At 40.7% G+C, this 27,691-nt stretch overlaps 1 protein-coding gene across 9 annotated transcripts; it reads left to right on the forward strand.

Annotated features, from left to right (window-relative positions):
• On the forward strand, nt 1–26,503 carry LOC118425635 (ataxin-2-like protein). 9 transcript variants are annotated; one of them, XM_035834601.1, is made up of 22 exons: nt 1–360; nt 5,692–5,749; nt 9,032–9,088; nt 9,746–9,817; nt 11,670–11,820; nt 13,009–13,047; nt 14,212–14,342; nt 14,739–14,830; nt 16,305–16,496; nt 16,862–17,160; nt 17,923–18,123; nt 18,300–18,349; nt 18,528–18,754; nt 19,110–19,287; nt 19,709–19,862; nt 21,055–21,141; nt 22,318–22,481; nt 22,892–23,012; nt 23,958–24,238; nt 24,525–24,713; nt 25,164–25,299; nt 26,098–26,503. In XM_035834601.1, exons 1-22 carry the CDS (start codon nt 296–298, stop codon nt 26,142–26,144), a joined length of 2,991 nt encoding a protein of 996 aa, XP_035690494.1. In that variant the 5' UTR covers nt 1–295; the 3' UTR covers nt 26,145–26,503. The 9 variants fall into 9 exon arrangements, with proteins under 9 accessions (XP_035690494.1, XP_035690496.1, XP_035690499.1 ...); XM_035834603.1 differs by having other exon boundaries at nt 24,525–24,704; XM_035834606.1 differs by having other exon boundaries at nt 24,525–24,704; nt 25,164–25,284.
• Nucleotides 26,504–27,691: the final 1,188 nt, after the last annotated feature.

A 27,691-nucleotide genomic window follows, 5' to 3' on the forward strand; every position in this document is an offset into this window, starting at 1 on the left:
GCGCAGTGCCGGGTTGGGCGGAGGTTGTATTCCTCCGCCAGAAACATTCTCTGTTTAGGAGATAGAAAAAAACCTTCGAGCTGAATTTTACTATTTGTGACCATTCTTTGCCTTTGTTTCTCCACCCCCGGGCTTTTGTAGCAGAATAAAGCGATCTACGTGCAGTAGGAGCTTCCCTGCCGCTATGACTGTGCGATCTGCGTGACGATAACGCTGCTTCCGAAGCCTTCTCCCGGGCCTGGTTGGGGAAGGGTGCGTTGCATGGCCGAGCGTCCTACCCGCCACACTCGCAATCATGAACAAGCGCAGTAAAAGACCCAGCGCTGGAAGGTTTGGTGGAATGACGCAGAATCAACCCAGGTACATTGCTGTTGTATATTTTATATTTATGATGTTCAAGACGTGTGTGAAGGAGGCGTTTGTGCGCGTGTAAGGTAGCGTGTGTATGTGTGTATGGCGCCGGTTCCGGATTATCCAACATGTCGGACCTCCGTGTCCCCCCTCTGTTTCGGTTTCATCATAACCCGCTTTCCCGTACAAATTCCACACTCCACAAATAAAATGGACACGTGTGTTTCCTCTTAGAAATCCCCATAGATCCTAGGCAAAATCCTGCCTCCCCAGCTAGCGTAAATTTGGAGATCCGTGGTGTAAATTTTAGTGATGATGTGGAGCTAGTTTTGAGTCTGTCGTCTGACGATGCCGGGTCAGCCATGGCCCCGCCGTGTCCCGAAAAAAAATGATGACGTTTGTTTCACAAAATTCCGATAGTCCTTCGCACCACACGGGAGCCAAACGTCTGCGAAAACCTCCCGATCGAGCTGTTTAGGGTCGTCTGCGTCTCGGTGTGAATGAAAGACAGATTCACCCGCCAAATTTGCGGGTTGTGAGCCGGCCCCGTGCATGAATTTCCCCTCATTATGGTGCATGTGTGGAGATGGCGTCAATTCTGCCCCCCTCCCCCATCATTCCACTCTTTACTTTCTCACGACTGCTTCCTGTTGGTGTTTAGTCTAATCCCTCGTCTATGAAAGCTCCATCAACTACAGACGCTGTTTACTTGTATAAGTTGTAACTGTGCGCTTGTAGGTGCATTTTCCTGGCCAATGCATTTTCTTTGATGTTATAAATTGTCTGAATAATGTGACCTGACAGGTATAGGGAAATATTACAGGTGAAAGACTGACAGGTGCCCAAACATGCAGGTGGAGTACATTTGCGTATCAAAATAAGCAAAATACCAGTACGAATGAACTGCTGATAATACAACTAGAAATTGGTTGACATAATTTTTTATAGCTTCTAAAACATTTTTTCAATATCGTAAACAGTACTTGTGTAACATGTGAACATCGTTGTTATTGACATAAATTCCTTGTTGTAAGTAAGATGTTACTGTATGTAAAATTTGCAGAAAGTGCATCAATGCAATACATTGTATTTTTGTAGTTTGTCATATATTATACCTTCTTCTGCTATAGTAATCAGGTAATATTGCACTACTGCTATTTATACATGAAGCTATATATTGTATAGAAGACTTGAATGTTCTGCTTGAATTATGTAGATTTGTCATATTAATTTAAGAGCTGTGGTTAGAAAATGTCTGTTATAATGAGGATAATTTCTTGTGGGAAAGCTGTGTCAATGACACAGCTGCAAGAGCAGCAACTGCCAACTCAGGCAACCCCATACCATGTGGTCCCAATTTCCTAACTGGGCATGAGGAGGGGGAGAGGGCTCTCAGGTCTGAAGTACTTTGCATAGAACCAAAACCCTACTTGGGAAGGAGGGGTGAAAAAGGTAATCGTCAAGCAGATGTTAGAGTGGGTCAGGGTTCTCCCCAGAATGTTTTAGTATAGTGGAGGGGCTGGCAAAATAACCTGAGCCAACGTATTGTGCTTGCATGAAAATGGGTTCATTTTGCAATGTCAAATACTACAAGTATAATATATCATAGTGATTCCTTTGTTGTGAAGTGGCAAAACGACTATAGTTTTGATCATCGCCCGTTCAGTTCAAGTTTTTGCAGACAATGTCACCCGGAAAGTGATGCCACTTGGCACAAAAATCTGTGAATTTTCATGAATTTTAGCCAACCTAAGAAGGAAAATAGGAAGAAACACACTAAAATTTCAAAAGTAGTATAGTGGAGCTGGACTAGGAGTATAGTGGAGGGCCTCCCTTATTCCATCCTTTGGGAAGGACTCTGGAGTGGGTGGTTATAATGTTTTCTGACAGTGTCACAGAAGCCTGGCTGTGTGGAAATGTTAGTATTTCACCCCAACATCTGATGGAATATTAGAAATAGGCACATGTACCTTCTACTAGAAGTTCAATATATTCAAGTGCAAGTTTCTCTGTCTTAGCTTATGTTCTTCTAGTTCTACTTGATCATTTGTCATCGTATGATTAGTCCTGCAGTCACATGTTCAATTCGACATGGTTTGTTGATAGTAGAACTTGTTGTAGCACTTTTCACCTTTAACCTTCCACCTGCTAATGGTGCTTTTTGTATTGATTTTCAAGTTGGGCAGAAGATATGGTTAAACTTTCAGTTTCTTTTGGGATGAATCTATGGTGGCTTTAGCAGTAACGTGACTTGTGTCATCTGTTATCTGTAACATTCACTCGTCTTGATGATACCGAGATAACTGAAGCAGGAAATGTCTATTGACTATGATGCTTACAGTGCACCCAGAGCAAAGAACTTTGTTTATCAGGTTCTTGACAAGGTAACTTTCTGATTGGTCAAGAGACTTAGATGATTGACGAATGATTGATTGGTAATCATCTAGTACTCTGTGAGTACGATTTTTGGCTCCGAGTCTGGCCAGTTCTGGTGTTGCCATGAAAATTGGCAAAGGCAAAGTGCTGTATGCTATTCCAAGTACCTCTTCAATGTGGCGCAAGTTGCATTGATCCTTTTTACAACAATCACTTCAAGGTATTTCAGTGATGAGTAATGCCAGGCTGGTTGTGTAATTTTGTTCTTTGTGAATTCTGAGAACCCCAACCTTTACATAGGGAACATTCTTGTATATGGTAACTGGTTTTACCACTAGTGACAGCTTGACTTGAAATTCATTTTGGGGCATAGGTGCACATGTACAGGTGCACCTTACTTAAACATTCGGGTTCACAGTTAACATTTTAGATGCTCAACAGATGACTATTGGGTTTTGTTATTTTTCATCTGACATGCTAACTGCTGAATATGGTGTTGTGTACAATAGTACCTTTAAAGCAGATAACCTACTAAAATACCCAGGTGGCAGGTGCACCCACTGTCAAAATTTAGGCACACAAAAGTGTGAATCCACCCAGAATTCATATCCCTGCAGTAAGGTTTGCTGTACATGAGCACACAATCTGATCAAGAACCTCTAGAGGACCGTGAGGTATGTACACAGGAGGGGAAATTGGTAACCTTGGGTCCTGAGAGGCCAAGGCCTGGGTCACACAGAAGATAGATAGTCCCTAATGGCTTCAGTGTCTGCCTGTAATGCTGGCTATGTTGAGCAAATGTATTTGATCTTCTATTTTTGGTTGAACATTATGATTATACCATGTTTCCTCTCTGAGTGTTTTTTCTGCCTTGGATAAAAAGTTGTAAATGGTTGTCATCTTGCCAAGAAATGGCTACCCTCCCAAGGCATAAGTAAACTTGAGTAGACTTGCAAAACATTGTTAGAATATCCAGGTTGTTATTCGAACTACTTTGTCTCCTTGTGCTAAAATACTGAGAGGTAACAGTTACTTACATTTATATCAAGTTGCCCTTTTTTCATGGAGTTGTTGGCACAGAAATTTTATTGTCCAACACCTCAGGGCAAACAAAGAAAATATTAGTATACTGCTTATTTTAGGCCAGCATCAAATAATACTAGTACATGAGTGTATGTTGATGTGATCTTGCCTGTTGAACCTGGAAAATAGGCTCCTTAGAACTCTAAATGACCTGGTAACTTGACAAGTTAGTTCTGAACTCTGCAACATGTCTCTTTTCACACTGCTACCAGAAATTGGCTGCAAACCCTCCATGTAAACACATGCTAGGTTGCACAGTGGGAATTGCGTAACATCCTTCAGGACCTGTTTACTGCCACTTGTTCCTGTGGCATTATGTTACTTCCTCTGGTGTCTCAGCAGCAATTGGCAGGATTATCTTGCAGGGTCCTTGGAGTAGGTCCATGATCTGAAGGTTTCACCCAAGACGTCTATAGTTTAGGTCAAGGAGGCCTTCGGTTGCCAGCAGCGTTTACAAAATGGCAGTAGCCGTCTAGGCTTTGTAGTGAGAACAAAGGGCTGGGTCTTTGACATGGTCGCCTGCTATATTTAGGTCCCTGCCAGTAATCATCACAGTTTTTATATTGTTGTTTTTACCTGGTGCATTGACAACTTCATATTTTAACTCAATGGTGCATTTTCTTTTTGTAGGCAAAGAAAATTTAGCGTATATTTGCACAAGGGCACATGTGTGCAAAAATGTTCCTACTTTATGTCAATGTTTCTGTATGAACCATACAGTTTTGGACTGAATACAGTGTTGCTGCCTGCATAGTACCCATTTAGAATTTATACACAATCTAAGGTTTATAATTTACATTGTCAGGGATGGTTAACAACTGATCTTCTTCATATTTTTGATGACAATTTTTACACTGTTGAATATTATTATTGTATTTGCCTGTCAAGGATGACCAACATTTTCTGTCCCATGTGAATAGCAAAACTCACTTGGATGTCAGAATGACAATGAAGGTGTAAAAGCTCACTTAGATTACCAATACTTGCCCCACTTACCGCTTGGAATGTCAAATACAGTTCAAAGCACTTTGGGATTTTAGAAGGATTTTGCACAAAGCCATGTTGACAGGTCATCTATATAGTGCAGCCCAGGGAAGAAAGGACAATATTTCATTCCCTACATGAACCAATTAGATGAAGTGGACAGCTCAGCTACTCTTGGGACTCTTCTGATTTAGAATACCCAGTGAGATTTGTGTAGTGAAGGTGATTATTTTTGAACAGCACCATCTTATATCAAAGGTCCAGAAATCTCAAGTGAAACCTAGCAATGGTTGAGTTGGTTCTCCAGCTAGCCTGACATCAACAATAATGTGTCACAGCTTCTATGCTCTGCGATTGGCCTACAATGAACCAATCACACAGTATTATTTCCTCATCGCATCATACCTTGTGGAGGTCCCCAGTAAAATGTCCATAGCATCAAATGAGCATCAAAACCCATAAAATCAAAACCCATATCAAACAAAAATATGCTTCAAAGATAAGAATTGTATGTGGCTTTTGAGTTTCTGCAGTTTTTTTCACAGAATGCCTGTTGTGGCGGCTCCTCTATAAAACTTTTTTATTGCATTGATGGGTGTGGCATTGACGTCATTTAGGCAACCAATATTGTCTGATTAATCTTTAAATGTTGACTCGGTTGTCTGAAAATACAGTCGGAACATTTATAGAGATGAATGGATTTGTAAAGCTTACAGGAACAGGGAGACCAACAATGGCTTAAGGCTTTTCTATTGGAAAAAATGAAGGATGGATAACAGGAAACTTGTCTCTCACTTACTCTATCCCCAGTATCAAAGTACTTATCAACTACTTTATTCATTCACTTTTGTTCTGAATATCTGTTACGTTGTAGATAATTCTGAAATTGTCTTTCAGGACTGGTGGACGAAACTTGAAAGGACCAGTTGCCCAGAATGTACAAGGTCAAAATGCTGTAAGTATGACTATTCCTTTTTTGGCTTTATATGTTATTCAAGTTATTCGTGCAATAACAGAATAAGGGCCAAAATGTTATGTAAATTGTACAAATCTTGATGCTTAAGTTGCAAGACTGTCTACTGGACTCGTTCAGTCCTAGGACAGAAATTATTTTCTTGACACTGTAATGACAGAAAAAAAAAATTTCTGTCCCAAAGATCTGAATTTCATGGCTTGAAATTGATTAAACTTTTTTTACAAGCTGAAAATGACAGATTTGACAATGAAACACGGGCTCCAAAATATTGAGTGGGATGGAAACGAAATTAAAGGTTGAGACAGCCCTGTGTAGTTGTATTTAATTGTGAATAGACTGAATTGTTGTTGGTAAAAATTCACTTCTTTTTGACATATAAGATCTTGTGCAGAAAAGTCATGATCAGGACATTTTGCCCAGGCTTTGTATCTGTATGTACATAGCTGCTTTGCAGACATGTGGCAGGGTAATAGCTGGTTATATTACACTTAACTACCTTTCATATCTAACCTTTACACATCTTTCTGCAATCATTGTTAACACCTCATAGTTGGGTTGATAACTCCTGTACTTCAAGGTGTGACTACATGTTCTTCTGTGGTGGTATTAGTTAGTTAGTGGCCAATACGTCCGCCAGATTGTTGCTGTCAGCATGTAACATACATACATGTGGAAAATATGTGGATTAACCCTATACTTGGGACAGCTCAACGTATGAAGTCAATGTTTTTACAGGTGCTGTAGTATTGCTTTCTATATAGTATTGCTTTCTATATCCTGTTCAAGGGTTTTTTGATGACCCAGAAGGAGTTCTCTGTGATGGTGGAAATAGAAAACAGAATAGCCAAATACTACAGGGCTCAAAATCACCATCCGCAACAAAACATAAATACATGAAGTGGCATTTCTGTGATTAGGTACTCATGATCGACAATTAATGATCATTAACTGAGCTTTTTAGATGCATTTGTATTTTGTTTGTGTTTTTAAAGGAAAACAAAAGTCCTTATTGTCCTTCTTGCCTGTCCAATTTTTCTTCCTTTGTCTTTGTCATAGAGAAAGAGAAGGTATTTCAGTAGTTTGCTCTAAGTCTGACTTCTTGATTTTGTTGGATATTGATATGAAAATAAAGTGAACTTATTTTTGCAATTTAGTATGGGACAAGTTTCATGTCTCTACCTATTCCCAATGTAATTTGAGGCTAGTAATAAGCTAGGAATCCCTTTGTGGCCAGGTTCAGTGGTGTAACATTTGATTTGTCATGCACACATTGGAGGTAGCCTGTATTGGTAATACTAATAGTCTGAGATATACACTTTCTAAACACATTGTAGTGTAAAATTGAGTTTTGATACTGGTATACATCCCTTTTAACTTTGCATAAAAGAATTTTCAATGTGTTTCAAAAAGATTGTTACCCTTTGGCCTTACCAGACTACGTCATGTACGTTGTGAATGTGAAGTGAACTGAAATTCAAAAGTTTTTACTGTTTGTGGTAAGATGAAAATGAAGAGTTTGCAGTCGAAAAATTGTAGCAGTACAATGTAGATGCCAGCGCCTGCAATTATTACAAAGACTGTAGTATTCTGAACCTACTGAAATGACCCCAGTTCATCTTGATAATTCATGACCTCTAGTCTATTGTTCAGATCTAGCCTGCAGCAAATTGTCCTTTCTTTTTCTGCAGTTGACTGTGTAGCTGTGTTCTATTTTGACACTGTCCCCCTTCAAGGCCAGAGGCATTTTCCCTCATGGTGAATTAGTCTAATGAGATATATTTAGTCCAAATGGCTGTCCTCGACCTTAACTGGATCTAGTAATGCAATTAAGATTATTTCAAGGAACATTAAGGAAGAGTCATTAACGTAAGAAAGATAGGTAGTATTCTGATATATTTTGTGGAGATGTCTTGTAGTCATTGAGATCATTCATACATTTTGTTGTCAAACTAAAGCAGTTTGGAAGACATGAGGAAAAAGACATTTGACATTAGATTGTTGAGCCAAGTTTTGAGTAATCTAAGTGAGAAGTCTCTTTTTCCCCGAAGTCTGCATCAAGGTTGCAGGATTGACTTGTTTTGACTTTTGTGAATTATATGAAGGGCAGAGCACATTACGTTTTGTTCAGAATCATAAATCTATCTTAGTATCATATCAGAGAATACTTAAGGATTTTTTTGGACTGAAATTTTTCCTAATTTTGTGTGAAATGAAGCATTCATGCCAGCTACGAATGTTTGCATTTATTATATTATAAATGATGATATTTTGTGGTTGAGACACTTTGCTGAGTAGAGATGTAGGAAGGATAAGGTTGGTAATAATACAATCCGTTGGGAGAATGGGGCAGATTGAAAAGTGATCCATCATTCATTACACTGACGGCAGTCTGGTACATTTCCTAGAATTTTCGTCTGGCTTCCCTGTACAAGTGAACTTTGAATCAAAATGCTTCCTTGGAATAACAAGAGAACAATCTATGGTGCCAAATGAAATATACTTGTTGTGTCTAGGTCATAATTTCAGCTGGAAAGAATCACACGTCATGTGTGCGCATATGTGACATTGGGGAAAAAAGACAAACAGATGGGCCATAGATTTCATGTAGATAGAGACTAGATCAGATATTCCAATTTGTGTTTTGTTTATGTGATTGTCAGTTGTCAACACAAAAATGACACAGCAGTGACAGTACAAATACACGTGCTTAAGAATTGATAAGATATTGCTTTAAGTTTAACTGGCATCTTCAGTTGCTACCTATTGAAGTTAGATGTGTGTTACAAATATCACTGATTATCGTTAATTCCTTGGAGTACTGTACTGTTGCGTTCAAACCATTGATCTCATTATGAGAGGATTTTGGTAGGATATTATTTGCCAAGGAAAGTCATCCCTGGGCTATCTGATCATTTTGAAACCCACATACATTTATCACAAGTTGTGGTACTTAGTGTCTTACATTGTCACGCAAAGAACTTTTCATATGATATCATAGTTCTGTAAACAAGTTAAACCATGGTGCAATATGCAAAACTTATGACTGAACTCTTGAATTTTTTGGATCTTACATGATATTTATTTGTATTCATGTATCAATATTCATGTTATTATTGAACATTTAGTTTGCTAGAAATTACTGCCAACTCTCAGGAGTATTATTTGAATCATTGTGTGATGTTTTTTATATACAAGTGTTCAGGTTTAGTTAGGTATTTGCAAATGTGCTTATTGACTTTGTTTTTTCTTCTTCTGTTTCAGCCGTTAGAAGGTGTTTATGCCAACTCCCGCTTAATTCACATCGCTACTTCGCTGGTGGTAAGTTTCCTCTGTTGTATCAACATTGTCCAGGGAACCGCAAGAAGGGACATACCATAACTGATCGTATGGATAGTTGCACCATAGTTGTAGAAATATCTGTAGATTTTAGCTTTGTTGTTGTTCCAAAAGTAGGTGTACAATATCAAATTGTACATTTCATGAACATTTGTACAAATATTTTGTGTATATCATAATCAGTAATCATGGTATTAGTACTATGTGCTTTGTATACTTGTAATGATGTCCATTATATCAGCATAACTTACACATAAATTTGTGTCCTTTTACCTTTCTTCTCTTCATTTTGAAAAATATTTTCTACTTATTCTAGTACATGTAGTAGCAGAATCTTGTGTGTCACAAAAACTCACACGGAAAAAATTCCCATCTGGATCATGTCTGCTTCTTGAGTTTCCCTTCATGTCTGGTTTGGGGTAAAATAACTTCTGACGAAAGGAGACTGTTGACAAAATAAGCCTGTTTAAGAACCCCCACTTATCTTGTAGTGTTTGCAAGTTTAAAAGATCATGTGATTGAAGGATAGTATTGTAGAATACTTTATTTCTTAGTTTACTGAATACAGTATTAGGGACTGGAGGATTGTTATTTCAGGGGTGTAAAATTTCCTCACTTTGTGGCTTTTTCTTCCTACAGGGCAACGTAGTACAAGTTCAAGTTAAGGATGGGAGCATTTATGAAGGTGTCTTTCGCACGATGTCTCCTAAGGTAAGGTCTACTTTTTCCTTTTCTTGCAACTCTTAGCTTGCTGTATGTAAGGAAACAAGAAAACTATCACTATGTTTTATTCTTGTTTTTTTTCTTAGCTAAAGTACTGTACCATCTTGTTACACAATACAGTTTATACCTTTCTTATCTCCTTTCATGTGGTGTACACTTAAAAGTTTCAAGTATGCATTTATTGAAGGGGATGCAACACGAATATTGCCTGCAAAAATGCTGCTATACAACTGGACTTGGACAGAAGTGAGGTACCAAATATAGGCTGATCTCAATAGCATAGTATCCTGTAACACCAACATTCAAGTTTTACTACCAATCCAAAATGACAAAATGAGTCTGCGTTGACCCCAAGCAACATCCCAGCAGGAGCAGCTCCTGTGAGAACGTATACCACAAGGTTTTAATTAGGTTTTCCCAAGGTTGAATTGAGTTATGGGCTCACCTTTTGCACTGTGATTGGTTGGCACATTCCCAGGGAGGAAGCAACCTGCAGGTTTCTTTAGAAAGAGACGAGATTTTGGAGGATTACTCATTTAAAGGAGCCGGAAATCTTTGGCCTAAACTTATGACATAGAGAGAGAAGTGTAATTACTCAGGGTCAACAACCTCGCATGTCTTTTAAAGTAAAAATGGGAGGAAAATTGAGTAGTCTTCGTGATGGTAAACATTCAAAGGCATGAAAAATATGTCTTTTCTTCTACAGCAGTCATGGGGGGAAGTGATAGATACACAATTTGTGTATTTTTAAAGTATTTTGGGCAATGAAAAGTGATAGACTATTAAGACTGTTGCATATAGCTCATATATATGCAATCTATGTACATGTACCTTTGTGTGCATCATCAATTTTATCTGCCTTCTCCGTTTCTTCACAGTCTTTGCCATAATATTATTTTGAGAAATTCTTGTCTGAAAATTCTAACAGGTGATTAATTGGTAACAGCAACTGGCGGTGAAATAATTGTAGCCATAATATCGTCAAAGAAACCAAATCTATACAAGCAGCTCTCTATGGGGCTATATTCCTATCAACCTGTGAGCTTTGATTTTTTTCAGATTTCTGTTCAGAACTTCCTAATGGTATCACCCAACCTGTCAGTGTGATGTTCTATTGACCTAATTTTGGGATGTAATTGATGAGTCCCTTGGTTATCTAATAAAGTAGTATGGCTTTAATGTCCTGTTGTCACTAATATATAAAGTCTGTGTCCCAAATTTTGTTGTCCCAAACCTCAAAGGTGATCAGTCACTGCCTATGTAATTTTGTAGGGTTTTAACGAACTAGAAATCTGATATTTCGATAAGAAATCCACCAGTCTCACCACGACATTCATGATTTATTATTGCAAACATTATGTTAGTGTCGTAAATAGGAAATTATTGATGGTAAACTTAAGAATACTATTCAGACTTAAAATATGCAAGGATGTGTGAGAAGTACTTTTATGTAGTACATGTATAAGTATAACGGCCAATAACCAGCATACCTGCAAAGCTGGTGTCTAGGGCTGAAAGATGGTTCTTGTTTAGTTTGAGACATCTATGATTACCTCTCAACCAATACTCAACTCAATATGACCAGGCGTCAGCATTTTATTGTGTTGCTTTTATCGTTTCGATGGGACTCAAGAATAGCCTATGCTTCTTTGGTTCTAGAAACATGAACAGATTCACTGTATCATGATCATCATCATACTGCTTGTTGAATACAAAATACAGGTGATATCACTTCTTCACCGTTCATAGTGTAGAGTTCGTTTTGATGAGGATTTCGTGTAAGAACAGGCTGAAAACCAGAGGATTTTCCAACCTGTATGTGTACCTTTGTGTGTTACAGATGGAAGTTGTGCTGGAGCTGGCCCATAAGGTGGAGGTTGGACAGACCTCCCTGCCCAGCCGGGACCAGCTGCAGGAGAAGCTGATCTTTCACCAGGAGAATGTGGTGATGCTGACCGCTCTGGACGTCGACCTGGACTATGCAACTAAAGGTACATCCCCTCTTTGTCATCATAGATGTTTAGGTTGAATTGTATTTTTTTGTGTGTTTACTATTAAGAAGGCAAGACCTCTAACCTCCTCTTTAAATCTTGTAAAACGACTTTGGCCGAAGATATATCAAGGTTAAATAAAGGTAAAAAAGTGTCAATGTGGCATGTTTTGCAAAGATATGTCAGGTCCTGTTCCCACTTGATGGCCGAGGGACCATACAGTGACTAGAATTGGCTTCTTGTAACACTGGATTTTATCATTGGAATATGATGCAAGATGAGAAAGTATGATTTAGAAGACCAACAAAACATTTTGTTCTTAAACAGCCTCATTACTCATACTTTGGGTACCTACTGGCTGGCAAAATACACCAAAATACACCAGATGATTATTAACCTGTAAAATTCATTGTACAGTCTGCTAAATCTTTGATTGCTTAGCAGCCTCTTGTGGAAAGGGAGTGCCCCTAGATTATGGCAGGTCACTGCTGTAGGTACTGAAAAAAACACTCAAATTAATCAAATCCTACATTAAAAAGAGTCTTTATATTTCTTCAACACAAGTTGTCAGCACCCACTGAAAGCTAGTTTAGAAAGAATTGTATATCAGTAGCTGCAGTTGTTTAACGAACAGCATTTGGCACAATGATGCTTACATTTGCATGCCAGCATGCATAAGCCTAAGGGTTGTCATCTTCTCATGTCATTGCTTTATGGTAGTAAGGTAAGTGATGAGTACTGAGTGGTGTTAGAGTCAGGCTATTTGATGTGATTATGTATTGCACTACTTGAACAATGTTGTAGGTAAAATTGGTCCAAAATACAAACATGAGTATAGAAAATTGAGTCAAACTGAAGGGGAAAATTCCAGACCTGGCGAGAGCCTCGGATTAGATTACGCTAAGTCTTGATCTGCTCACCCTTTAATTTTGATAGATTTTCCCCAACTGTCCTCTCCCCTGAACCTTAAACAAAAACAGACCTGTCATTTCCAAATTACCAGGATACTTACGGTAACACAGAATATTAAAGATGATACATTTTGAGACTGAACCTCCAGATAGCCTGACCTACCCACTCCCTCTCTTCCCACCCTCATGCCACTTCTGTCTGTGGGGTCGGCACATGCATTCTCGTCTCTACTGAACTTGTCTCTCCCTGTTTCTGTTCGCTGTGTCTGACTCCAAGGCGGGGTCGATGAGAGAGGGTCGCCTCTGCCAGGCCCAGGTAGGCAACCTAGCCTCGCATGTCAGCATTCAGCAAGCTCCTGTTTCAACTCTTCGCTAGCCTTTCTGTAGAGGGCTTGTCCCTGAATGCAAATCAAACCCCATAGTATGTCAACATCTTAGTAGAACCAATTTAGATTTGGTACTAAAAAGCAGGAAGAAGGTTGATAATAGTAGCTTTTTGAAGAATTTCAAGTTGTTGCTTGCGTCTCTTCTTAGTCCATGAATCTCGCCCTCTCAGTTTGGTCAGACCGGCATGTAGCAGTGTGGGCTATGTGTGAATGACTAATCCTGTGACTACGAAAATTGCATGCAGCGGATTAGAAGCTTAGGTTGTTTCTCCAGACAACATGTAGACATCCAAGTCAAAAGGGCAAGCTTAGATATGGCATAGCTGAACCCTAAACACCTAAAAGAAGCTAAGCAAAGCTACATTTGTATTGAAGACATATTTTTAGTTGTGTCAAAGTTAGCATGTGGTATTGGATTATCATGCCATCACTGGGTTGTGATGGGTCATACTTAGGGCTGGGTATCGGTACAGCGTACCGGTACAAAACCGGTTTTCCTTATTGGACCGGTCCAGAAAAACCGGACCTGAAAAAATTAGGTGGCCCGGATGTTGGACCGATTAGAAAATCAACAGATTATTTGATCAGGCATTCACACGTTTTGGCGCTTGCAGGTGGAAGAAAATAACAAGAGTGAATTAGAGTAGAGTTTATAGTAATTTCTACCAAGTTTTACAGCCAATCGTACAGGTGCAGTTAGCGTTGAAGGATTTTAAAACGCCAATGTAAGTCTAATACTCCTCCAAACAGATTTTGTAGTGAAATTGACCATTGGTATGAGTCATACTGCATCAGGTCCAGGTTCAGGTCCGGACCTGGACCTGATCCTTTGGACCTGAACCGGACCTGGACCTGAATTTTCTGTACCGGTACCCAGCCCTAGTCATACTGGCTTTTGAAACAAGTAAACATGCTTAGAAATCACATGGCTCTGAGTGCAACCCTGTACTACTTGCCTGATATTTCCTGAATCTTCTATATTTTGAAAGGTGAAAAGCTGACTAAAAAGGGAGGGTTTCCCCGGCAGACATTGTTAAACTGGTTCTTTGGTTTCCTGTACTGTTTGTAACGTTGATCTTTGCCTTCTTCCACAGCCGACTCATTCACAGACGCAGCCATCAGTAAGTTTAACGGGCAGATCGCGGAGAAAGAGCTGCAGCCGTGGGAAGCCGACTCTGATCAGGCGCCGGATCTACTGCTTGACGCTGATGGGGGCACCGTTAGTGTGAGTTCAAGTTTCTTGATAACCTTCTCCAAGGTTCTGTTCTACGTGCCATTTGCATCTTTGAAAAGCATAAGGCAAGACGCTATGGACAGTTCCTTATGCTAATTGTTAGGTTGGTATAGGTTGGGAAAACGAAGGTCATCTTGTGTTCTGGACATGATGATTTTTAAGTGGTAGGTAGCCCTTGTTTATGACATTTCTCATAAAGTACCAAACATTAAAAAGAAAGGAACACTGGAAAAAGCCTATAACTATAAGAAGAAATAACTAACACCATTGAGATATTGATCATTCTGTTTGTTTCAATGACATACATTACTTAGGTTTATACTACTTTTATAGTAATCAAGCAAGGTTGAAGGAATGGACTGAAATGCGTAGTCTTGTTCTCTACAGTCCAATGGTTGGGATGCCGCCGAAATGTTCCGCACCAACGAGAAGCGCTACGGGGTCCAGTCTTCCTACGACAGCAGCTTGGCTGGATACACGTGAGTAGACCGTACTTCCTCTCTTCATACAGAGTGAGTGGCACGGTGGGCTTGTTGTTGTAGTTAGGGTTGTTGATGCAACCTGGTGGTAATGAGTTCAAGGTCCTGACAGGTTCTGATGTTGTGCGCATGTAAAAGACAGCTATCACCAATTTCCTCACTCGTCTCGAGAAAATGTGTACAGTCAAACCTGCCCAAGACGACCACCTGGGGGACCGGAGAAAAGCGGTCGATTTGGACAGGTGGTCGCTGAGAAAGAAGAGTATCGACTCAAAACATGCCCAATGCAAAGTATAAATGGTTTCCGTTGTGATTAATGGCAAATAGCAAGCACACTGCACGCACGCAAAGAAGCAAGGTCTTTAATGTCAAACACAACACGCACACTGTAGGTTGTAAATTTAACCCCAAGCTTGTATCGAGCTTTTATATGATACAGTGTTTTAAAGCTCAATATTTGTACCCTAACGTTTTAGACAGTAAGGGAACTTTGATGCTGTCAGACAGTTACCATACAAGCCATGCGTCGCTGTGTTCTTGATCGCCGTATCTGAAATAGCTACGGTGCACCTTTCGAATTCGATGCCCGGTACGTCCCGATAGCGTACTAACTTAACCACGGGTGAATGTACAGTACAGTTGGACAAAAGCACTCACACAGATCTTTCTTAAAAAGGTATGAGCTACACAGATCTTTCTTAAAAAAGTATGAGGCTATATACGTTTCAGCATTCGTTCACTTTATAATGATAGTCTATAGATTTAAAAGAAAACTTCTGCAACAACTAAATTCGGATTTTCTTACAACGAAATTTCCTCCCATATTACAGTAGACTGCCCCATTGACCCACCCATTGACCGCCGTCATCTTTATTCTAAACATAACATCGTAATGACAGTCAAAATCCGACGCAAACTGGCCGATTTCAGCACAACATCGCGCTAGTTATCATAAAAAAATCGGTGAAAACCTCAATTTTAAAAATGATGCGGTCGTTATGGGTCCCAATTTGAGCCGGTTGCGGTCGCGTTGGCCAGGTGGTCGTTGAGTAAAGGTCGCTTAATGCTTATGTCAATGGGGAAAAAAATCGGGACCGAGAAAAAGCGGTCGAAATGGCCAGGTGGTCGCTGAGAAGAGGTGGTCGCTCGGGCAGGTTTAGATTCTACGAGTGGCATTCTCTTGGTTGAAACTTACAACTGGAGGTCAGTCGTTTGAAAAGAGCTACACATCAAGCATGTTTAAGAACCCATCACACTGGCAGAGATCCATCCCGGTGTGAGTTGATCAAACTTATCAGTCTGGCCTTGCACAGCTTGTGCCTACTGTACAAATTGTTGCGATTACCTCTTATGCAGAGCATACAAACAATAGTTATCCTCTGTAGCAGTACAGTGCAAATGGACAGCTAAGAGGAAAAAACTTGATGGTATAAAGAATCAATAAGCAAAACAACTTCTTCTCTTTACATCCTAGGACCCAGCTAAAGGAAGAAGACACCAAAGAGTACCGTGAAAAGCGAGACCGCGCCCAGCGCATTGCTGATGAAATCGAGCGGAGTACCGACTACCAGCGCCGCGTGGCTCTGGAGGTCCATGATGACGAGGAAGCGGCATTCAGCGCAGTCCACCGGCCGAGCAGGAACGATGGAGGCGGGGATCTGCACAAGTATGTGCTGAAGTTTGATTCCAAATGAATATTGGTGGGAGACATTAGAAATACAGCTCAAATAAAACTGATCTAACCTGCATATTCAGGTGGTATTTCTAGCACTGATTGTCACATGCCAGAAGTAGCGTTTACTGTTCTAACATCAGAACGTGAGGAGAGCAAATAGAGAGTGATGATGATTTTGTTATTGTGGAGTTATAAGTAGTTTGCAACTAGTTAGCCTGATTAAATTTCGCCTATAGCAGCCCGCCCAATATCCGCTGACCTCTTGCAGGGAGTTACAGCAGAGTTTGTGTTACACGGACAAGCAACAATTAGTTTAAGTGTATGCTTGAATTGATTTTCTTTTCTACATCCTGTAGCCGCTATGTACCACCACACATGAGGAAAGACACGTCGCGGGGCCGGGGACAGCAGATGTCGCCCAAGCCCCAGAGGACGGGACACCACGGTCCGGGCGGCATGGGGCCGCGAGGCTCGCCGCGTGCGGGTGCCGGCTCACCACACACGGTCGGCACCCACCCCCACGCCGTGTCGCCGCAGAACAGGAGACCAGGAGGCGTCCCTCCGCACGCCAGCTCGCAAGCTCCGCAGCACGGCCCGCCCCCTGCGAGCTCCGCCAAGAACGATAGCAATAGTATCCCTCCCACTGTTAATGGAGGTAAATTTCTCTCTATCTTGCCTTGTCCTTTGCTCGTCGTCTTTATAATTGTCAGTGTCCACATGTTCAGAAGATGTAAGATAGAATAGTCCCTCTCAGCAGCCTACCAAGAATGATTTAGTTATAGTGTCCCTCCCACTAGTAATGGAGGTAAATCTCTCTCTGTCTTGCCTTTTCCTTTGCTTGTCGTCTTTATAATTGTCAGTTACATGTTCAGAATGATAAAATAGTCAATCTCAGTAGCCTGCCAAGAATGATAGCAAATTCTCTTCCACTGCTAATGAAGGTAAATCTCTCTCACTTAGTATCTTGCCTTGTCCTTTGCTCGTCGTCTTATAATTGTCAGTACATGCTCAGAAGATTTAAGATAAAATAGTCCCTCTCGTCAGCCTGTGTGGAAAAGCGGATACTTACCCACCTGTATGAAACTCCATTGTTCACTTTGTGTGTGTAGAGTATAGCCATCAAGAATTGCTATTCTGTGAGAAATTCCCTGATACTTCAATTCTGTATATACTCTCTGTCCCTGTGAGATTAGGGAAAAGTAATCTTTGTAGCTATGCTAAGTGAGACAAAGATACATTTCTATTGTGTGTTAGTTCTCCATGCTGCGTAGTTACTGTGTTTTCTGTCCCCGGAAGCCTCCATTCCTGTGAGAGTAGGGAAAAGTAATCTTTGTAGCTATGCTAAGTGAGACAAATATACCTTTCTATTTTGTGTTAGTTCTGAGTTCTGCGTAGTTACTGTGTTTTCTGTCCCCAGAAGCCTCCATCCCCCAGCCCTCTCCCGTAGCGCCTGGCCAGCCTGATGGTAGCAAGCACCCCGCTAGTGAAGTAGTGAGTAGGAACGTGCCTCGGAGAGACGATCTCAACAAGCCCGCCCTCCCGCCAGCCCAGGCTAATGCGCCTCACCCTAGTTCTACTATTTATTCTAATACAGAGAGAAAGAATACTACAGCTAAAGGTGAGCTCTCCCACTCTTCACTTTTTGTGTGAAATTTTACATTTTATTCTTCAAAGTACTTTTTTTATGATATTACGTTGTAGACGTATGTTTAAAATTCATCTGGAAGCATTTTTTCTTTTGTATGTTTTGTTAACTTTATTTCAAACAATTATTTACCTCATTTTGTCCTTTAGGTCTCACTCCGCAATTGACATCTCTCAAGAAATTCTCAGAGGAGTTCAGGGTAAGTCATTTTGGCCATTTGCATATATTTAGGTATTTAGGTAGACATCAGAAATATGCAGATTATGCTGGTGGTATTTCGAGCCCTGATAAGTGTGTACTTATGTACTTATTGATAATACATATAAGATAAGGAGACAACAAATCTAACTTTGATTGTGGCCCCCCCTTTTTTACAGCTCTCTGAGGGTACAAATAAACATGATCCCAAACCCAAAGCAGAAGAAATTAAGGATACTAAGGAACTGTCGAAAGATGCATCCTTGTCAAAAGACAAAGAATCAAGTACTACAGTTAAAGAGGAGAGAAAAGAAAGCAAAGCGACGGAGACAGTTCCCATGAAGGAGGGTGACCAGAAGGGTGACAAGTCTCAAGACAACCCCAAACAAGGGGAGGGGATTTCCGAGTAAGTACAGAAATTTGTTTTAGTATTAGTCAAAGTTAGAGTAAGAACTACAGGAAGAGAGAATGACCTGCAAATTCTTAATTTAAAAAAACAAGAATAGGGATGCTGAAGAAGAGCGATGAGTGTCACTTGAAATGTATGGAAGCAATCTCCAAATCTTCTCCAGTTGAATAGATTGAATTGTTTTTTTAAGCATTGTTTACCTAGATATCTAACCTTCATAATTGAACCCACAATGACACTCTGAAGAACTGTGGACAATATGTGATTTCCCCAAGTCAGAAAATTTCATGAGTTTGTCATGATTGTATCTTTGTATCTTGTGTATTGGACAATCGTTGACTGAATTCTTCAGTGTTTCTTCCAGGACCGTGAAGAAGTCCCAGTTGAATCCAAATGCAAAGGAGTTCAATCCATCAGCAAAGCCGTTTGTCCCAGCAGCAGCAGCCATCTCGTCAGCCCCCCGGGCCAGGAATCAGACCCCCACCCCTCCCCGCCCACAGACACAGAGTCCAGTCGTCATGCAACAACAGGTACAGCTTTTCCAGGGTTCTAGTCAGGATTTTATTTTAGCGTAATGGTAAGGGCAAAGTGACCAATCTGGGGGGTGGTGTCGAAGGGGGATCTTGGCCTTTCCTCAGTGAGATTTTGAAAATGTAGAGTAAAAAGTTGGCATTGTTAGGGTACCCATGAGGTGACTAACATCACATGTAATTTGAAGGATTTTTTTGCCCAAACCAACTTTTCACTTACCCGAAATTTAAGTGACATTTTTCTATGTATTTTCACTTCCATTCCGATGGAATTATTGGCTCTATTTTTCTGCACTTGCCTGAACAGCATTTTCACTTGCCCGGGAAATTAGGTCTAGTGGACTTGTGCAACCCTGCCAAATATAACACATGTTGCAAGCTTGAAAAGTTCAGTAGAACCATGAATTCTGCACCCCTGCAGGGTCCCATGATTGTCCACGGAACCCCGTTGTTCACCAGTGTTCCATCGTACGGCATTGTTTCCACGGGCTCCACGATGACGATGACTGGCCACCCCACGTTCGTAGGTCCCATTTACGCTCAGCAGCAGCAGAAGACAATATACGCCAAAAAAGGTAACCATTGACTTTAAATCCTATGTTCATAGCTGGCCATTTTATATGTTATGTTACAAGGGACATCTTATGTGCGGACAGAAAATAAGATTTCCTCTGTAACTTGTATAATGTATCTTTTACCTATTGTGATAATGGGTCTTAACAGAAACCACAAATTGATCGATCTTTTTCCAAAGTAAGGTGTTAAGAAATGTTAATGTTAAAATGTTAATGTTCCTACTGGAATGGGTCTATTTTGTTGTTTTTTTTTAAGAAAGAAAGAATTGTGTTTTAGCTTTGGAATGTGCTAGATTATTGTATTGGAAAGATCCTTAGAAATAGTTGACTAAGCATGAGTTGATGTTTTGAATGTTGCCAACATCAGGGCTTGAAACTGCTTGTACAGGTACCTGCATGTACAGGTTAATGTGTGTTTCCAGAAGTAAACAAGTTAGTTGGTGACTGATGTATTGGTGGTTGCAGGTCTCCAACACAGCTTGACATTTCTTCAATAAATCAGGCTGTTTCTGCTGTTGAGTCTGTTACAAATGTGAATGAACCCCATTTTTGGGAGGGTTTATTCTTTGCAGATGCAAATTAGGTTTTATCTGCCATATGTAAAAGTTTATAGACGATCTGAAAACCAGGACATTGGGTCAAGAAGTATAGAATTGGTTTTGAGCCCTGATTTTTGGTTTTAGACTAGCAAGTACTGTATTGTCTTGTGAAAAGTGACAGTGTCCATGTCTAGTGATGTCCAATATGATTCATGTGTGAGAATATAAAACAAGTGGGCATAAACCAACTGAACAATGCCAGAAGACAAGGCAAAAATCAGCCAAAAGTCAGCCTCTGAACCAAGAAGATATCCATTTTGTTGCTTGAATGTAGCATCACCTTTATGTTACTTAAAAACAGTATCTTTTTCTTTTACTTTCTATTTCTCATAATTGGTTTGCCCATGGTTTTAAGCCATGAAATTTGCTGTTGATATTTTCTGGTTATTGAGAACATGCCATAAATTTTACGTGTGGTTTTGATACAGCTCTTTGCTGATTGGTTTGAGTGTTGCACAAAATGAGTTGATCAAACAAACAAGTCTGATGTTGTGTTTGGCGTTGTTCTGTTTAGTTGTCGTTGTCTGGAAGATGGGTTACTTTACGTAACAGTCAACTGCTGACTCACACTTTTGTTTGCTTTTATTTTTTAGTGTTGCCCCATTGGGAGTGGGCAGAGTCTCACACTGGGCAGACCCAAGCCTTGTCCGCCGCTTCTGAAAATCCTGTTCCAACCTCCGGTCTGTATCGCTTAACCTTCGTTCTTCTTCCTTTTTTTTTGGTCAAACCAAAAGAGAACTCTTTCTAGGAACGGAAAGGCAAAAGGCAAGAGAAGAAAGTAGATGGTCTTTCACAAGGAACTAATTCTAACTCATTTTCCACAATTAGATCATGCAAGTGAGATTTACTGTATGATTTGCAGTGTGTGCTTGTAACATAGAATTGGGAAACTCATGTGGCTAGAAAGATGCTTGCAGTGCTAATACTTCCAGCGTGTAGAAAACTAACTCTTTCCAAGAAACTAATCGTAGAAGAAAAACACCCTTATATGTTTTTGGTTACGGGACATGATTATTTTCTTCCTATTTCTCCGATCCAAGTTTTGTTATGAGCTCTGGATGTCCAGAAAAAACACCTGCATAAAAAAAGTTCTGTCATTTTTAAAAATCCAGGAAAGAAACACTGAATATCAAATGTGTCATCAGCTGCATTTTGTCAATTTGACAGTCTGTGATCAAAGTAGTTACCCAAGAAAGACAGTTGAATTATAACCTAATATCTTAAAACCGTCCAAATAGAAAGCAGCAAGGACCTCTGCTGGATCAACCCAGACGCTTGCATGACAAATTAAGTTAAAACTTAACCTGTTGCAAGCATAATCTGGAAGAAAGAAAAAACAAAAAGAAATGTAACAATGCCGACCATTCCTGACGTGACAGGATGGACCCCAGGTAAGATCTAACCCTGCTGTAACTTTATTTCAGTGATAAATCCTGGACCAACTTGTGGGAGGCTGAGAGGATAAAGCAATGGACTAATAACACTCGTTGCGTAACAAATCGTGCCCCAAGCAAGTGGAATACTAAATGGTCTCCTTTTCATGCCATGACTCCAAATTTCAATTTTCAGGCATTTGGCAAGGAGCCGGCCTTCAGGACATCTGATTAAAATTCCGCTTCCTAACAAATTGCAGCTTGGATCCTATGTTTCTTTTGGTTCCTTACACCATCACCCCTTTTTGGGGGATGGTACTGTCCTAACCATCGACGTACGCCCATGCGCATTTGGGCAAGACCACTGCAAAGCAGGGACAGGAGTCTTTGTCAGATTTTTAGCAAGTCGTCCTCTTGCTGGAACGACAAAGAATCATCTATCCTGTATGGTGTACTCATTTGGTGTTGGTACACTTTGTCCAGTGATGGCCCACCAGCAGCGGTCAGATGGACACCCCCCTCAGACTGGACCGGTCACCCCTCTCATCTCCCCTGGACCTTACCAACAACAGTTTGTGCAGTATCCGCAGGGCATCGTGGGGCCAGGCCAGACCATGATGCCTCAACAGGCACCTGGCTATCCACAGGTAAGGGGCCTTGGTTTGGGTTTCATTAGGTGCTGTCTATCTACATGTAGGGGGCCATAGGTCAGATTTCATTAGGCACGTTGTATCCACAGGTAAGGGACCCTTGTTTTCTATTTAATAATATGGGTTTTAGGTCTTGGTTTGGATTGGACTTTGCTGATAACTCTTGCCTTACAAGCAAGCAAACAAGGAATTGAAATCTGAAGTCCAAGAGTATCAACTTAATTGAATGCTAAAGAATTGCTTCAACTACCCTCCATTGTCGTTGCATATGGAGAATCCTAATAAATAAATAGATATGGTCTGTTATTTAAGGGAACTGTGCAGATTTATTCAATAATCTCTTGGTGAGAAAACAGCTCTTTTAAGGAAACCAAACATACATTTCTTATGTCCTGTTCTCTCTGCAGCAAACCATGTACCCTATGGTGCAGGGAACAGCGAGGATGGTGACCCCCCAGCAGATGCAGCTCCAGAATGCCCACCCACCACAGGGCTACCCCACAGACCAACACTCAGCTCCCATGTTCGGTTAGTTTCTACTCTCTCTCTCTCTCTCTCTCTCTCTCTCTCTCTATCTGATTTAGCGACCGTTGTTCCCTGTCTTACGGGGTTGGACGTTACGGGATGTATGCGACATGTGCAGCTTGGAGTTTTGATCTGTGAAAATTTTACCGGAGTTGCAAAAATAAAAACTCTGCTCCTTAAATCTTTACCTTTATTATATCAGGGACATTATCATATATAAGAATACTTAGTCTGAAGAGGAATGATGGTATGCTCATCATTCATAGCTAATCCATTTGAAATGATTCCTTGCATGATAGTTAAGGAAGTTGGATATATGTATTATTTCCTTTCCTTTCCTTACACTTACAGTTACTCACTTTGCCTTTACCATAAATGAGGAAGATGGATATATGTCTTATTTTCTTTCCTTACACTCCAGTTACTCACTCTGTCGGTACCATAAATGAGGAAGTTGGATATCTTTTTTATTTCCTTTCCTTACTTTTATAGTTTTTCACTCTGCCGGTACCATAAGTTATTCTCCAAGCAGAGGTTGAGTCGTGGAGGTATAGTACATTTTGTAGTAGCCGAGAGAGGAGTGAACGGGAAAAAACCTGACTACTACTATATCTCCGCGACTCTGCTTCGAAAATACCATAAACAAGGAAGTTGGATGTTTTATTTCCTTTCCTTACACTTCCAGTTGCTCATTCTGCCAGTACCATAAGTTATTCTCCAAGCAGAGGTTGAGTTGCGGAGATAGTAGTAGTCGTGAGAGGAGCGAGCTGGTAAAAATCCTGACTACTACTATATCTCTGTGACTCAACCTCTGCTTGGAGAATTCCATAGATAAGGAGGTTGGATATATGTTTCATTTGCTTTCCTTACACTCCAGTTACTCACTCTGCTGGTTCCATAAATGAGGAAGTTGGATATATGTGTTATTTCCTTTCCTCACACTTCCAGTCCACTCTGCCGGTACCATGCAAGGGGGACAGCAGATCTACCAACAGGCCGCCCAGGTGCACCACCACGCCCAGCCCCCTCCCCACCTCACCCAGGGGCACCCCAACGCCTCCCAGCAGCATGCCTCCCCCCAGCCCCAGTCCTCGGTCATGCAGCAGCAGCAGCAGCAGAGTAACCACCCCACCCCCAGCCCCGTGCACCAGCAGGGCCACGGCCAGGGGCAGGGCCAGGCACAGCAGCAGCACATGCCACAGCAGCTGGTCTACCACATGCCCCAGCAGGTCAGTAGGGAACAGTAGAAATGTGCATGTGTGTGTATTTGTGTGGGCAGATAGTTGTGTGAGAGAGCAGGTCAGTATGGTAGTGTATTTGTTTGTATGTGTGTGTGCATGCGTGGGTGCATGTGTTCGTTCATGCGTGTGTTAGTGTGTGTGTGACAGGACAGGTTTTAAATATCCTGGCCTTCTGTATACAGTAGCATGTATGGTTCAGAATAATTCTAAACATACATTTCTATTTCACATTCCTTGTCTAAGTGTATGTCTAAGTCTATATCTTTTTCCCCAGATGATTCCGGCTGGTAACCAGGCTCACAGCCAGAGCTCGCAGACGTTACACCACCACAGCATGGGCCCTGGGCAGCAGCCCCAGTTTGCTCCGCACGCCGCGGGCGCTCCCGTCACACACATGACGCAGGCGCACGGCCAGCACCCCCATCCCCAGGCACAGATGGTGTTGGTGCCCCAGGTAAGGAAGGTGACTGTCGTTCGCTTGTCATTCTAGTAGTTGTAGTGCTTTTTTAATTTTCCTCTTTTTCATACTGTAATTCATAAGTCCCAGATGAAAGAAAACATATCTTTGCATATATATACATATGGTGTAGAAATAAGAATTAAGGGATAGTTGTTTGCTGTTGTCTAAAAAAGGCCTTTGAAATATTTGGTTTATTCTAGTTTTCAGCGTAAGAAACTCCTTAAATTGTAGTTGTCCTGAAGACAAATGAAGAAGACACCAGTAGTGCACTGTTAATATTGTTGCGTGCACAAATTAAAGAAGTACAGCAACGATTGTAACAAGTAAAGAGAAAGGACACGCTTTGAATCAGAGAATTCGTGCCTCACATTTTGAGCTACGTACATGGCAAAGTAAGATGAGGTAGTTGACTGTTAGTGGTTGCGACTGGTTGTTGGAACACTGCCGTTACAGGCACAGATGAGTGGGCAGGGCCACAGTCCCACCAGTGCACCTCACGGGGCCATTGCTGCAATCCCAGCATCCTCTGCTGCTACCGCCCAGATGACACCACAGTACCTCACACATGCTCAAGGTCAGCAGCGCACCTGTATGTGGCTGCCCTTGTCATTATGCCTTTTGTTGTACAATGCTAAACTTTCTTGCAACACAAAAGAACACAGATCGAATTTTCAACGACCCCTCTCGCCTTCTTCAGGATCAATACTGGTGACCAATCACTTCAGAACGTTAAGAGTTCCAGGTTTGGTCAGAGGGAATGGTTGTCAGTATTGTTCCTGAAGAAGGTGACAGTGGTCATCAAAAATTTGATACATGTGTTCTTTTGTGTAGAAAGAAAGTTAAGCATTGTACTATGATTTCTACCAACATAGATTAGCTTCGGAATCCATTATAAGCCTTTTGTTGTAACACACTAGCTTTGCAGGCATGTGGGTTTGCTGTTTGTAGTGCTATGAATGACTTGCCTCACCAAAGACCTTCACTTACAACTCCCAGATTTGAATAAAGGGACTCTTTTTTTTTTCACAACCCTTGCTCTATTCAACTGATGTTTCAGTGACCATCTGTCACCTTCCTCTGGGCAATTCTGACTGTTTCACGTTTTACTGCAGCTTACTTACCAGTCCTATAAGGTTACTTACTAGTGTCGCTACTTACTGTTACAAATGTAGTCCCAAAGTAAAGTATTTACATATATACAATGACTGCTTATGCAAATTGTTACCACACGTCCTGAAATTTAAAAAAAGTCTCTTTATTCATTGACGTACCAGATGTGTATAATGAAAATAATAACCTAGCATATTTCATGGTGCTGTGTTTCGATGGCTTGATAGAAGAACTTTTTAGTCAGCTCTGTCTGATTTTTCATCTTTGTTGTCCCCAGCTCATCACCAACAGCCTCCCATGCAAGCCTACCAGCAGGGAAACTAGTCTGAGGGGACGGCCTTCCGGGATTGGTCGCAATGCGCAGCGGTCACAACAACTCCGTGTCGGAGGAATCTTACAACGACATGCCAGCACACCTATAATTAATGAAGCTACGACTGTTTTAGATTGTAGAGAAGAAAAAAAAAATCTGGGAACTAAATTAAAGAAGAAAGAAGTTAAAAGAGAGTATTGAATGATGGAACGTCACTAAGTGTTGGCAGATATGAAAAGGGTGCAAAATGGCCCTTTTGTTTTATCCTGTTAAGAAAAGCAGATCAGAGAAGATTGCCGGGTGGAGGAGGTCGAACTGAATTTTTGTTTGACTTTTTTTGTAGACACCAATAAAATAAAACAAAACATTACTATGGTCATTGTCATCTTTGTTTGTGACACCATTACACATGGGCAGGATAGGGCAAATTAAAAACTGAAAATTGAAGCCTTAATATACAACACACAATTTACAGAGAAGGCCATATACAACATGCAATTTTTAGACAGGGTCATATGAATCATAATTACAGCAATGTAATGACATAATGAATGTCAAGTTATTTGTAATCATACATAGTTCACGGAAGGCCCTGGACTGTAACATAAAAGTGTGAAGGGAATTCTGTCTTCCATACAATAGGATACAAAGCAAATGATAAGGTATACATAACAAGGCTATCAGCTTCATCCCACTCCTTTAGTCTGCTATTAGAAATGCCTATAGGGGAGGTCATTATCATGTAGCTGCAGAGCAGAACTCCATAACATACATCCGATATTTTCAATACTGATGAGTCATGGTACATGTGGCTTCTGGGTTCACCCCAACAGACGGAACATAGAATCACCCCATCTATTCACTCCAACAGACGGAACATAGAAGATGATGTTTTGCATTTTAGGAGATGCATAGACTTTATCTTAATGATTTGTCTATGATCTGTGGTAGGTCTTACGCATGTGTCCAAACAACAAATATACATGTATACTGTCAACAAAGTTGCCCTCAACAGACGCTCAAAAGGGCCATCCACAGAGGAGTCATGTAGGAGGAACATAATCCAAACGCCACCACATAGGAAAAGGCACCCCAGCCAACTTTAAAGAGATACACTGTATCATCTGCAATGTGCAAGGCGACGTTAAATGTTGTACGTATGTTTTATCGACAAGGCTCTTACATCGTTGTTAAAAGAACTGTGACTCTGTCAGAAAAGGCCAGTGAGAAATACTAGTAAGTAGAAATGACAAAGTTCGTTTGAAATTATAGTTTCATTTTTCAAATAGACTAACGTGAAATTTCATACTTTGGTACTATGGCCAACATCTACGCGCAAGTCAATTTTCGGCCGTTTCCAAAGAAAAACGGTTTTCAACCATGTTGTAAATTCTACAAACCAGCTGCAAAATAAGCAAATATATATATGCCGTAGATTTTAAAAAGAATATATCGGAAAGCACCTACTAGTATTTATTGTTCGGTATGCCATTCTCTATGCGTTCAGTCATTTGTTCATCCTTCCTGACCACTTAAATTTCATTATGAAGGCAACTTT

The sequence above is a fragment of the Branchiostoma floridae genome, chromosome 11 (assembly GCF_000003815.2).
Source record: "Branchiostoma floridae strain S238N-H82 chromosome 11, Bfl_VNyyK, whole genome shotgun sequence".
In the NCBI taxonomy this organism is placed as follows: domain Eukaryota; kingdom Metazoa; phylum Chordata; class Leptocardii; order Amphioxiformes; family Branchiostomatidae; genus Branchiostoma; species Branchiostoma floridae.